Raw genomic sequence first — 13,539 nt, 5'->3', positions numbered from 1 at the left:
TAGCTCCTGTGCCCTCAGCCTTGCCTGATCCCTGCGCCACAGCACTCCTTAGCCAGGCTCACTGCCCGCGCTCCATCCGCCGTTCCTTGGTTTTTATAACTTTTTAAAGTTATCTGCGGTTTTCCTGCGCTGTCGTGGCTCCAGGTCCGGGCGTGCCCGCCTCGAGTCCCGGGGTTCCCTTCACGCCGTTCTCAGCCGCCGTTACCGCTCGGGACTCCGCGCGCAGCCGCGCGGGCTGAGCCTCGCGGGCCGCCGTCCGAGCGGGCGGAAGCCGGGCAGCGGGGCGCCGGCGCTGCGTGCGCATGCGCCTGGCTCCCACCTCCCCTCCCCGTCCTCCGCGCTGATGGCGGCGGCGATCATGGCGGCGGAGCAGGAAGCCGCGAAAGGCGGCGGCGGCAGGAACCGCGGCGGCGTGCAGCGCGTGGAGGGCAAGCTGCGCGCCAGCGTCGAGAAGGGTGACTACTACGAGGCGCACCAGATGTACCGGACGCTGTTCTTCAGGTAGGGCCGCGCCGGGCCCGCCGCGCCGCCCCTCCCCCGCCCGGCCTTCCAGAGTCTTCCCACGCACTCTGCTCCGCTGCCGCCCGCCGCGCCCACGGCCGCTCCCCATTGGCCGCCGCACCTGTCCATCTCCGCGTCCCGCTCCCTGATTGGCCCGCGGGGGGGCGGGGTGGGGCGGGCGCGCGGCGCCGGCCCAAGCGGGGCCCGGGCCGGGCCGGGGAGCGGCGGCCCCAGGCTCGGCCCGGTTCGGCCGCGTCACCGCCCTCGGCCCCGCCGGCTCCGTCAGCGGCTCGGGGCGGCGGGGGAGCCGCTGCTCGCCGGCCTTTGGAGGCCAGCCCCGACCCCGGCCCGTCCGCGCCCTGCCGGCCCGGGCACTGTCCGGTGAGGCGCCGGCGTCACGCTGCCCGCAGGTCACGGGCAGAGCGGAGTTTCGGCCTCCGTCCCCCAACGCCTCTCGGTGGCCCCACGTTCCGGCCAGGCCGAGTGAGGCCACCCGGCCAGCGGGGTGGGCCGGGGGTGTCTCCCCGGGTGTCCCCTGGCGCTCGGGTCCGGGCTCGCCCCGTGTCCCGGGGCCGTCCTGGAGCCGAGCCCTGCGCAGCTCCGCCGGCTCCGTGTGAGTGTCGGCTGGCTGCGCTGCGGGTTTCAGGGTTTGAAGGTTGGATGTTGCTCAGCAGGGACACGGGGTTACTTTGTTTCACGGCACGGTCGCCCTGGGGCCTCGCTCGGAAAGGGGCAGCTCTCAGGGTGGCCAGAATCGCCGGCTCGGAGGAGCTTTTTGGAATAAATTCCACTTGGTGTAGTATTTGTGTACGTGACAGTGACTAAGTAGAACAGGGCTGGGCTTTTATTCAGAAATGCTACTACTGCCTCTTTTGTCATAAGGAGATTGTTTTTATTGCAAAGCATTTTTAGGCTTCATTTTTCAGGTCCACTGCAATTTGCAGGGGTCACCCTTTCTCTCATCAGATTTTAACGTGGAGACCCTTGCTTGCAGGAGCCCAGAAGAAGTGTTTGTTCTAGGGGCTTCCTCAGCTGGTCCCAGCTTTGTTTACTTGTGGTTCTGCTGGGAGAGGACAGGATGGAAATTTGGCTTCACAGAATCCATTAGGTTGGAAAAGACCTCTGATGTTATCAGGCCCAACTTTTGGCTTTCATCACTTGTCAGCTGGACAGCGGCACTGAGTGCCACATCTGGTGGTTTCTTGAACACTTCTAGGGAATGTGACTCCACCACCTCCCTGGGCCCAGTTCCAGTGCTTGACTGCCCTTTCTGTGAAGAAATTTCTCCCAATGTCTGACCTGAACCTCCTGTTAAAGCTGTTTCTTGTCATCCTGTCACTGGCTGCCTGGCAGAGGAGCACCTGGCTCCAACCTCCTTTCAGATGTTGTAGAGAGAAGGGTCCCAGCTGAGTCCCCCCAGCTCCCTCAGCTGCTCTCATCATTTCATGCTCTGGACTCTTCCCCAGCTCCACTGCCCTTCTCTGGACATGTTCCAGCCTCTCAGTGTTTTGCTTTTTTAAGTGAGAGGTCCAAAACTGGACATCACCCTCCCTGTCCTGTGTCTTATGTCCCCTATCCTCAGCCCTCACCTGTGTTAGGATGAGAACAGGCCTATGAGTAAGCACAGAAAAATTGCAGTCATGGAAGAAAGTGGGGAGGAAAGTCCTTGGTTCATAATCCTGCTCCCAGCATACATCAGCCAGTCTGCCCTGCCCTGCCCTGTGTCCCAGCACCATCACATTAAATCAGTTTGTTCTTCCCTAACCCCTCTGATGGGATCAGCCAGGCACCATCCAAGCCTTAAGACTTAAATTGTATTTGAGAATAAATCTAAATTTAAGACAAAGCCTGGCCTATTTTATGGTAGGGATTATGTAGTGTGGTGTCTGCAGTGGTGTGAGAAGTCTTGGCTCAGGAGGTCACTTCTCCTCCAGTCTTCTGGATGTATTAACTCACATACTGAAGCCTCCCTGAATTAATTTGGAATCAAAGATCCTGCCTTTTCCATTTTAAATACAAGTGCAAGGATGTGTTCAGTTAAATGAAAGGGTGACATTTGCATGGCTGGGTAGTCTTGTCAATCCTCTGTAAAATGTGATAAAAATCAGCATTTTTATTTATAGACACATTAATGCTGATTGGGGTGACCTGAGCTCTGGAACTGTGATTGGGTTAGCCAGTGCTTATTCCCTTTAAACACACAGGCCTGTGAAACATTTGTCTCATCTGTCAGAGGGTAAGCTTGAAATCCTGACTCAGTTTCATGCACTGAGCTGTATTTTAGGGTGGAGGAGGAAAGATTACCATAAGCCTGCCTCCTGCAGAGTTATTATCCCTCTGTGATCCACAGAGCAGGTGGAAAACTGCTGTTCCTGCCTAACCCTGAGCTCCCCCAGACACACCTGAGCTGGTGGTGTTTGCTATTCCCCAGGCTGGGCTGAGCTCTTCTCTCTTCATGATTTGGTAACTGAGTCACTCCTCAAAGTGTAATATTCTTGTTCCATCCATTTCTATTTCCCTGATACTTGTAGGTCATTTTTCTGGTGTAAATAATGTGTTCCAAGACTTCTGTTGTTTTAAACACCATTTAGAGAAATGTCATCAATATTTATTTTTATTAAACAAGTTTTCTGATAAAAGTTCTTTGAAAAACCTCAGCTCTTTAAAATGTGTTTTATATAGTAAAATTGTTTTCAGCAGCTTTTAGTATTGTGTGTAATAATTCTTATATTAGGAGCTTCCATATAGCATTGTGAATCTACTGGAAGTAGAACTTGTGGAAGTGGATCCATGCTGAGTCCAACTCCTAGAAGTAAACCTGGATGGGAGCCCAACTATAAAAACGTTGGAGCTGTGGGTTCATTTGACTCACATTTACCATGGTGATTGCAGATCTGAGTTGTTGAGAATTATTCCAAAACACTACCATTGTGCCTTCCATTATTTCAGCTCTGTTTTGGATAAAAGACCTTGGTGTTTCTCAGAGTTGATGAGCAGGATGGAAGGAGTGTTTCCTCTCTTGTTTGTTGTCTGTGTGATGTTACCAGTAGGGGACACATGTGACAGGAATCTGGGGCACAGCACGAGAGGTTTGGGATGCTCTGGTTGTCCCTTTGGTTGGTGTGACCCCATGGCCACACTGTCCTGCTGTCCCACCACTCCCAGAACCACCAACCCCTCTGTTACCCCACGGGCACTCTTGGGCTTTGGAACAGCCTGAGGGGCCCTCCAGGAGCAGAGCCCTGAGCCCCAGGAACAGAAAGGGGTGACAGGGACACAGCCCAGCCAGGTGTGTCAGAGGACAAACCAAAGTGCAGGTGCCAAAGCAGCAGGGTAGAGCTGACACTTACCTCTGTGATATGAACAAATCAGCTACTGAGAGCACAGGCTTTTTGAGTAGCAGTTGAGAGAAATGGAATTTGGAAACTCTGCCACACCTAAACTGCTTTTATGGGAAATGCTGTGTTTATAAGCTGGAGCTCTCCAAGAGCTGTAGTTACTGACAGTGATGATGTGCAGGAGGCTGCAATCACAACTCTGTGGTAAGAAGTCCTGAGGTAACCACTGGGAGCAAATTCTTTAATTCCTCATTTCTTCGTTAACTCTTAAGTGAGAAAGGTGGAAGGTGTGTTTTGAAGCATTCTATTTTGTATCTTTTGAAGTGTTGCATAGTGAATCTTGCTGGCTGTGCTTATCTTACTCTCAAACCCATGAGAGATGAGCTCCTTTGGTTCACAGAGGGCCAGGACAGACTGATGTCCCCTGGCAGAGTTGTTGTGGTCAGAGAGACTTGGACCAGTGGAAAGGTCAGGGAGCTCTCCAGGAGGTATTCCAAAAGTTGTTGCACTGGGATGGCTTTGATAGAGGCTCAGTACATTTTGCTCAGTTTAAGTCTTGGGCTCATTCCCTTTTCTTGTTCCAGCCCCAAACATATTTGTAGCTCTCTCCATTTTCATTCTTATATTCTTAGTTTTATTCTATCAGGTCTAAAGAAGAAAATTGCAACTTGCAGTTCAAGCTACATCATTATTGAAACTAACCTGATTTCAAAATAAATCCCTTGTTGTCATGATTTTAAATTTTAGCCATCTTTTAATCCTTTAGATATAAGTAACTTTAAGCATACAAAACTAACTTAGTGGTAATTTTTATCCTGGCTTTGGTATTTTTTTCAGGTATATGTCACAAGGAAAACATGCAGAAGCAAGAGAACTAATGTATTCAGGGGCTTTACTGTTCTTCAGTCATAACCAGGTAAGTCACTGGTTTTGTGTGTGTGGCTTGAGGGCAGGGAATTGTTACTCCCAAGATTTCGAGAAATGAATGGTGAGTTCCCAGTGGTAAATATTTGGGGTAATTGCTTTGTAATCTTTTGTTTTATCTCTTTGTTGAGCCTTTCTCCACAAAGAAGGATTATGCCAAGCTGGAACATGCAGCAGTAGTGTTTGTGAACATCCAAACAATGCCTGTGTTCTGCTTTCCTGGAGGCTTCTCTTTGATGCCATCAAATTACTATAATTTTTTTATCAGGAAGGCTGAGACTTGATATTGTGCCCTAGCTGTTGATAAAAGCATTAAAGCTGCTGCTGCCAAAATTCTGGTTGATGTTTCTTTTTATGCCCTGATACATTCATCACTGCCAGTATGTGTCTGTTTTGTAGCAAAACAGTGCTGCTGATCTGTCCATGCTGGTGTTGGAGTCTTTGGAGAAGTCGGATGCAAAAGTAGCAGAAGACCTTTTAGGTGAGGTGACCTCTGCTCTTGGTTTGGTGGCATTTAGTTGTACTTTCCCTTCACAGTGATTTGTTAATAGTCTTGAAAGCTGCAATCCTTTTTGGATGCCTTCCCACATGGCTAAGGGTTACCTTCCCCATAGGAGTGGTCTGGGGGAAACTTTGTTAGAGAATTGTGGGTTCCTGATGACTCTGTGGGCATGCTTGGAACTTACACTGCTGCCTGTCCTAAAGAGCTGCATTAGAAACAGTAGATCATCTTATTTTTCTTAATGCTGAGTATTTTTCAATCTTGTTGCTTCTAGAAAACTTGGCTAAATTGTTTAGTTTAATGGATCCAAATTCTCCTGAGAGAGTGGCTTTCGTATCCAGAGCACTAAAATGGTCCAGTGGGGGATCAGGAAAACTTGGACATCCAAAACTACACCAGTTACTAGCTATTACCCTGTGGAAAGGTAAGAGAAAAAGCAACTGGCTTTTCTGTGTTTTCCTTTGAAAATGTTGAAAGCAAGCTGTTATAAGAGATCTGCTTTGGCAATAATCTAAAGAAGCTGACATGGAAATGATTGATTGAGTTCTGCTATTATCTGATTTTTGCATTAATGTCTTCCTAATGTTACAGAAAAAAAAGGTCTATAGCTCTATATTAGTGCAGAATCCAAAACACAACTGCTGAGAGGCTCTCTGTAAAAGGCAGATTGATCCTTTAGACATTGAGGTAGTTTGATTGTGTCATTAGGAGGAAAATTGCTGGGGAGCAAAGATGTTCTGTTGGCAAGTATTTTTGTTTTTAAATCCTGGATAAAGATGACAAAGATTGAAAAACATCACCTGGCATCCAAAACAGTCTTTGGACTGTAATTAAGTACTTTTTGAGAAGTTGGCCAGCAGGGTTGTTTCAGAATGAATGCTGTTGCCTTTGATTTATGAGCCATTTTATCACTTGTGATGGGATGCAAGAAAAACACAAAATGCTCTAAATAATTATTGTACTTGTGGATGATAGCCAGTATTTACAGTCTTGTGTTCAAAACATAGCAAAGGTGATTGAGAACACTTGAATACATGCCATTTTTTTCTGTGGTTTCTCATGGATAACTGTGCAAGATGATTGTTTATTTTACATTTTTCAGTAGCTGCCAAGTGATGACAGTGGTTTCATGTAACAACCCTGACCCAATAATGGTCAGTGCTGCAGCCTCTCTGTGTGCCATAGGCAATTCCCTAGCTGCTCTCCTGGGATTTATGTTAGCCTGATGGCTGCTGCCAGCCAGAAAAGGGAGGATTCTTCTCACTGCATTCAAGTTAGAGGCTGCTACAGTTAGGATAAGAAACAGTTGCATTCTGAAACTAAAAGTCCCCATTTTGCAGCCGCCTGCTCGCTGTTCTCTTGAAGAGCAAAATGCCTACATTTTCTTAGTCTGTAGCTTTTTGAGTTTCATCACAAAAGGCTCAGATTTTTAAAACAATGCTTTCAAATTCAAAATATTAGCAGCTATATCCAATTTTGTTACTACTGTGATTTTACACAATCCTTTGCCTCAGGTTCTAACAAATCATTGCCATTTCTTACACCATTTTTCCTGTATAATTGCTGTTCTATTCAGCATATGGAAGTGATTTTAGTTTTGGTAGCAAGAGTGGGCTAAGCTAAAAATAGGAAATAAAAAAAGGATGCTGAAGGTGCTGTTGGATTTCTTAGTGCACTTGGTGTAATATGGAATTTCTTCATTCTTGTCCTAAACACTGGTGTTAGCACATTAAGTGTCAGCATTCACTTAGACAAAATGATACAACCAAAGTTCAAGCCAGCAGTAGCTGTAATTGAGTAAACTGTATTTAATAGCAGTTGTTCAAATGTACTTAGAGTAAAATTTATTATTATCTCCCTTTATAAATTATCTGTAACTCACAGACTTTTTACCAGCTGTCTTGTTTATATACCACACCTGTAACTCTTATTCTTTTACCAGCTAATAAAGTGCAAGCCTAATAAATTTATTTTTATGTTCAAGTTAACAGAACTGATCTCTTAAAAGCCTTTTCCTTTTTCTTTTTCTAGAGCAAAACTATAGTGAATCTCGGTATCACTTCTTGCACTCGACAGATGGTGAGGGCTGTGCAAATATGCTGGTGGAATACTCCTCGTCCCGCGGCTACCGCAGTGAGGTGGACATGTTTGTAGCTCAGGCAGTACTACAGTAGGTGTTAAACTTCTTCTGAAGCATTCTGCTGACATGACATTATGTGTGGGACCAATCTAATTTAACCACACAGCCTTTGCAAAAGAAACTGTGAAACTGGCCAGAGCTACGGGAGAAAACTGTCTGAAAACCAATGTGTTGAATTTGTCAGACTGGGGAGAAAAAAGTAAAATAATGTATTAAGGTCAAGACCTGAAATTGTGTTAATTGCCTGAACCCTGAAAGCACAATTCTTAGCTTTATTAACACCACTTTATGTCTAGTTAGGGCTTATCTATATGTTCTTACAAATACTGGACTCAAGCAGGCCCTGTATTTAGCACAGAAGTTGCTCTCACTCAGGTCCTAAGAGGCAACTTGTCATGGTCATCCTGGTCTGTGAGGATGGTTCTTGCCTTGACAGAGTTGCTGCTGGCTCTCATTTTTGGCATTTATTTTGTAGGAGGTGGGAATGCAAGCTATTGTGTGCTTTTGCAGAGCTCATGTAGAATGCAGGTTGACAAAGCCAATTTTACAGTGTTCAATCAGCTGATGGCTTTCTTCAGGCAGGGAAGGCAGCTCATGGAGGAGTCTGAGGAGGAGGTGGAGACAGGACTGTGTGGCAGGGAGTCAGGGAGAGAGTAGGTGTTGGGGGAGAGGGAGGAGGTGAGAGCAAGTTTGTCTCTTTTGGCAGCAGTGAGCTGTCATGTCAGATTTGTCCTGCTTTCCATAGCTGGTTGCTATAGATTGCTGTGATTTTGAGCAATAGCAAATCCTTTATGGAAATCCAATATGTGCAGGACTCAAACAATTTTATGGGGAGAAATTCTGTGAAGAAGTTAACAGATTATTTTTTCAGTGTTTTTACAGGACTTCTACTGCATCCTTTACTGGCTTATGTGTCAAATACTGTGTTAAATCCTCTTGCATGGTCATTTATTCTCTAATGAAAATAATTGCAGTTCCTTGCTGTCAGTGAGGCAAAACAGCCCCAAGCCCTTGCACATGTGAGGGTGCAGAATTAGAGGCCAGCCTGCCATCAAAAATGACATGGCTTGTGGCAGCCTTCCTAGTGCTTGCTGACAGCATTTGTCCCAGATAAAGGCCTGTCAGGCCAATGGGACTTGCAGAGATTGCCAGTTAAATTAATTGGACCTGAACAAGGATTTGATCTGTTTGAGGGATCGATCTGTTGGGGACAAATGGTCTGGGAGCTCGAAGTACAGCTTTATTATGAGATTTTTAGGCATGTGTGTCAAGCTATTAGTGGTCCTGATGCCACATTATGTTGAGGTGGAGTAGAATGACAGAGTCAACAAATACTGACAGATACATACTAAAAGGAGAAGGGTTTGGGGATGAATGGGTCTTTAATTCTTTTTAACTCAGCATAGTAAATCCTGGACCAGTAGATGCAATATCATTTTCATGTGAATTACAGGGTAGCCAGTCTTTCCACATTTTGCAAATTGATGCTCTCTTTTAGTAACTATCCTGTACAATCTGCTTAGATCCTGGTTGAACTCATTCTATAAATATTTAATGTCTGTTTTCCCTCCCAACCTGCCTATTCCACAGTGGGTTCTAGTAGTGATTTTCCCCTTCCTCAGCTGATGGCCAAACCATCCCCAAAGATGGCCATCTCTAACGGTTTTGTTTTGCCATCAGTTCAAGCCTGACATGGCCTCTATGCACAAGTGAAGTAGATTTGGCTTCCCTTTCTCTGTGGTGAAACCATTTCTCTACCCTTTGTTTTTAACTTGCCCCATTCTCTTTCCTTTTTCAGATTTCTCTGCTTAAAAAATAAGACCAGCGCCTCAGTTGTTTTTACGACATACACACAGAAACATCCTTCGATAGAGAAGGGTCCACCCTTTGTGCAACCACTGCTAAACTTCATCTGGTTTCTGTTGTTGGCAGTTGATGGGTACAGTCTGATTTCTGTCATGTCCTTCTTGGTTTCCTTTTCAGTTGTTAACTGAGATTACATTTGTGGTTGTTTCCTTTCTAGAGGAAAACTAACAGTATTTACAGTATTGTGTGAACAGTATCAACCTTCGCTGAAAAGAGACCCCATGTATAATGAGGTGAGTTACTCATAAACAGGATTTAACTCACTCAAGGAAGTGAAATAATGGCTAATTGTCTCCAGCTTTGTAGAAAAGAGCTGGTGATTTATCTTGCCTGGGTGACTTCTGCCCATAGTAAATGAAATAATTGACTTTTTTTTCACCTTGTGTCCCTGCAGTACCTAGATAGAATAGGACAGCTTTTCTTCGGAGTTCCGCCCAAGCAGACCTCGTCCTACGGGGGATTGCTAGGTAAGCTCTGCTTGGAGCTACCTCCAGGCTTTGATCAGTGACCTGGATAAAACACCTGTGTTGGAAACAGATAATCTGTTCTAGGCAATTTATAATTCTTTTCATAGCCTGTAGGAACAGCCCCTGCTGTAGAAGACAAAATGAATGGGTTGCATGTGAAAGTGGTTTGGGGGAGCTTGTAGACTTTTCATCACTGAGAAAGGGAGAAGCAGTAAAAAGACTCTTATGGTTAATTTCTGACATTATGGTATAGCTTCCTAATGTAAAGAAGCATCTTACTGGTGTTAAAGCTTAATTTCCTCAGAGTTCAGTGACTGATTTTTCTTAAACCAAGTATGGGGGTTTGGTAGAGATCTAATCAGTACTGATACAACATGAATGTGTCCAAAGAGGAAGTTCTGAAGTTAATGCTGCCCTTCTACAAGGACTGAAATGGAATAGAGAAATTCAGCTCTCATTTCCTGGCTCTTGAATAAAATGTGCATAAAATTAATGTTTTCCCTGAGAACTAAGCTTCTTTGTAAAGTGACTTGAAGCTTTACCTACAAACGTCAATTCACTGATACCCAAAGCCTGATGAAAAATATGAACATCATGTTTTTACCATCTGTAATTTGCTTTTCAGCAATTCAGGCATCTTTAAATTGATGCCTCTGAGTTTCAGACAATTTTTTTTACACCATGATGCAGATTGTGGCTGCTTTTTGAGAGTTTCACTGCTGGAGGTGTGTTTTTCCTCTTTTGGTTGGGTTTTTTTCCCCTCTGAGGGCACAACTGTAGCACATAAATATGTGACTTTGGGTTTTTCAAGTGTATTCTTAGAGAAGGAACAGTATCAGTGTACAGCTAAGAGTATACAGCTTCCCAAATCAATATTCATAATGGAAACCAGTGTGGGATTACTAATGCCTTGGTGAGACTCTTCTACTTCAAAACTCTTGGGGTTTTTTTTTGTTACAGAAGTCTGTACTGTAGCAGGATGGAAGATTCTTTAAAAGTTTTTGAGATGAGACTGTAAAACTAACGATTTTGACTGTTCTATATTTTATTCTAGGAAATCTTTTAAACAGTCTGATGGGAACTGGGGAAGATGATGACACAGAAGATGGTCAGGAAGACAGCAGTCCTATCGAGCTCGACTGAATGTTGTTGTCATTGGGTGCCGTGTAAATCTGATGATTCGATGACTCCAAAGACACTTTTGGAATTTGAATCCTGCAGTTGTTTCTTGGCTCCTAAAAGGGCTCCTCTGGTCTTTTAGAAATGGTTGCTGAAATGTTTATACTGTCGGTCTATATTATTTATGTAAAAAAAAAAAGAAACCAACAAAAAGTAGCCAAACGAACCAATATCGGAGCGGTTGTTAGTGGGTTTCCGATCCAGCGGCTGGGACTGATTAAACATAGTCTGCGGTTTCTGATGCAGTATTCCCTTTTGCACAGTCTTTAATAAAGCATAAACATGGGGCTTCTCCTTCACAGCCTACCCAATACCATCTGTGTTCTGAGAAAGCCTCCTTGCCCTCTGCCCTCTTCCAAGGAAGATCTCGAAAGGCAGGGGGAGCAATTGAATAATTGATTTGTGAGGCTGGTGCCAAAAGTACTGCGAGACGAGACGAGCAGCATAATTTGAGATGCACATCCAAGAGACATTGATACAAGAACTTGCTTCCACTGCCATGAGTAACATGCACACCCTTCATACTGCCTGCCCCTCTCCCCAAGGCCAGGCTCTGGCTGAGCCCACGCGTGTGTTTAGCCGATACTTCCTGAAAAGCACAAGGTTGAATAGCTCTTGAGTAAAAGCCCAGCAGTGGAATGCAGCTAATTGGCTTCCAGCTGGATCTCTCTTGCCTAGGTATAAAAATTTGGCATCTAAAATAAGTCCTGTGGCTTGTGGCTGTACTTTGGAAGAGATTTTGCCAGTGTAAGTTCCCAGCTGTACGTGCAGGCGGCAGCATTGCTGTGAGCAGAGCAGTGTGCCGTAGAAGGGTACGTGCTTGAACTGGGCTGGATGGCAAGGAAAAGGGATACTGCAGAGCTTCTGGTTCTTTATGATATATTTATTTTTCTTGGGTGATTGATTCATTTAACACTTTCTGTTAAAAAAAAGAATAAATCAATAAATAATGGAGTAACTTCACCCCCAGCAGTAGGCATAGCCATTCTCCATCTCCTCTGTAATGCAGCACAGTCTGGTACAGGGAACAGCTGAAAGCGTGGGGAAACACTTTATTTTTTCACGATGAAAATAAAAAGGCTTAGATTAATAAACAGCAATCATGCATGGGGGAGGGATTAATACAAATTTATTGACTGTATGAAAAAAAAAGGCATTGACAGGAAGACTTTGTGTTAATTGTGAAGTCTCAAATAAACACTTTATACCAGGATGTGCGATACTGCTGCTTTCTAAGAGTTTCCCAAGCAGAGCTCTGCATTCCTTGCTATTTTTTTTCACTATGCATTTCACTCTGGATCATCAAGCCCTCGGTGCTTCACTTCACCTCTGTGCAGTAAAGGTGTAAATTCTCTCAGGGTATTGAATATCTGGAGCAGATGGAGCTTGCTTTGCTGTGCAGCAGGTTAAGGGAAGAGCTCCCTCTCCGGGCTGGTGCTGTAGACATTTAATAAATGATCTGGGATGGCAGCAGAGGTTTAGAACCACAGCATTTCATTGCTTTGGCTGCCAGGAGTGTGCCTCTCAGGCAGCGTGAGGTGTCCACAGGCATACAGCTCATGTCCCCTGATGTGTCCTGTGTATGTGACCCAATGTGAGGTTTTTGCTTCAGCTCTGTCTGCAGCCTCCAGCAGCCCCCACTGTGAGCTCTGCATGTGCCCTGACCCCAAACCCCCAGCCCTGACAGGAGGGCAGTGCTCCAGGGCTGGGGCACCTATAGGTGGATATACAAAAATGTATATTCAATAATTACAACAGTATATACAGAATTTATGTGTGTGTGTGTGTATAAAATATATACCTAGGAATTTAAAATACATGTATGTACACACACATATAAACAGCCTTTTGTGTAGATAATAATTATATACTTGTATTACATATAATTTATAATATTATTCTTAATTATACATGCACACAAAACAATTTTTATAGCTATCTATAAACACAAACAAGGAGCCCAGTCTGTGCTCTCCCTGGTTCTGCTGTGCCTGGGTTGGTATGTGTGAATGACAGTGTGTGGATAACATACATTTATAAATACTTTAGATATAAATTAAATATATAATTATAGTTAGGCATACACATGTGCATGCAGATATACACCTTAAATTTATAAACATATTTATAAATTATATGTCTATAAAGCATGCACATGTGTATATAATATATAATCACATATTTTAGAAATTTAAGTATAAAGTTGTCCATACATAAACAAATGTGTGAAATACATTTAGCTTATATATTTGTAAATTGAATGTCTGCTACATCTGTACATGAATGTGTGCATATGAACACCTCATACATTATATATTACACCTATCCACTATGCAGTTTATAGTTGTCTGAATAGCAACAACCCCTTCCTAAAGCTTATTTCTCTATTCCCAAGAACCAGCTATCCTTTGTGTGTGTGTGTGCACACATAAAGAACTATTACAGAGAAAATACACAGAATATGCACTATAACACACACATACACAAATAATAGCTAAAATAATACACATTGTGTTTTGAGGGTGTCCCACACCCCTGGGGCCCTGCCGGCACTGGTCCCTCCTTGTTTCCATTTGCTGCTTTTTGACCCCACCTCCCTGCCCTGCCCCAGCACCACACGGC

General features: G+C 44.5%; 1 protein-coding gene across 1 annotated transcript; it reads left to right on the top strand.

Annotated features, from left to right (window-relative positions):
* The first annotated feature begins 285 nt into the window (after positions 1 to 285).
* On the top strand, positions 286 to 12,161 carry GET4 (guided entry of tail-anchored proteins factor 4). Its single transcript, XM_030957801.1, has 9 exons — positions 286 to 501; positions 4,677 to 4,755; positions 5,163 to 5,244; positions 5,540 to 5,689; positions 7,297 to 7,435; positions 9,204 to 9,344; positions 9,429 to 9,504; positions 9,666 to 9,738; positions 10,793 to 12,161. Exons 1-9 carry the CDS (start codon positions 344 to 346, stop codon positions 10,879 to 10,881), a joined length of 987 nt encoding a protein of 328 aa, XP_030813661.1. The 5' UTR covers positions 286 to 343; the 3' UTR covers positions 10,882 to 12,161.
* Positions 12,162 to 13,539: the final 1,378 nt, after the last annotated feature.

The sequence above is a fragment of the Camarhynchus parvulus genome, chromosome 14 (assembly GCF_901933205.1).
Source record: "Camarhynchus parvulus chromosome 14, STF_HiC, whole genome shotgun sequence".
Taxonomy (NCBI): domain Eukaryota; kingdom Metazoa; phylum Chordata; class Aves; order Passeriformes; family Thraupidae; genus Camarhynchus; species Camarhynchus parvulus.
The sequence above is the reverse complement of the archived record's forward strand: the minus strand, read 5'-3'. Positions and strand labels throughout refer to the sequence as shown.

Coding starts and splice junctions, on each gene's coding strand:
- GET4 (XM_030957801.1), top strand. CDS start 344: ATGGCGGCGGCGATCATGGCGGCGGAGCAGGAAGCCGCGAAAGGCGGC. Junction 502..4,676: donor TACCGGACGCTGTTCTTCAG/GTAGGGCCGCGC, acceptor TATTTTTTTCAG/GTATATGTCACAAGGAAAAC. Junction 9,739..10,792: donor GTCCTACGGGGGATTGCTAG/GTAAGCTCTGCT, acceptor ATTTTATTCTAG/GAAATCTTTTAAACAGTCTG.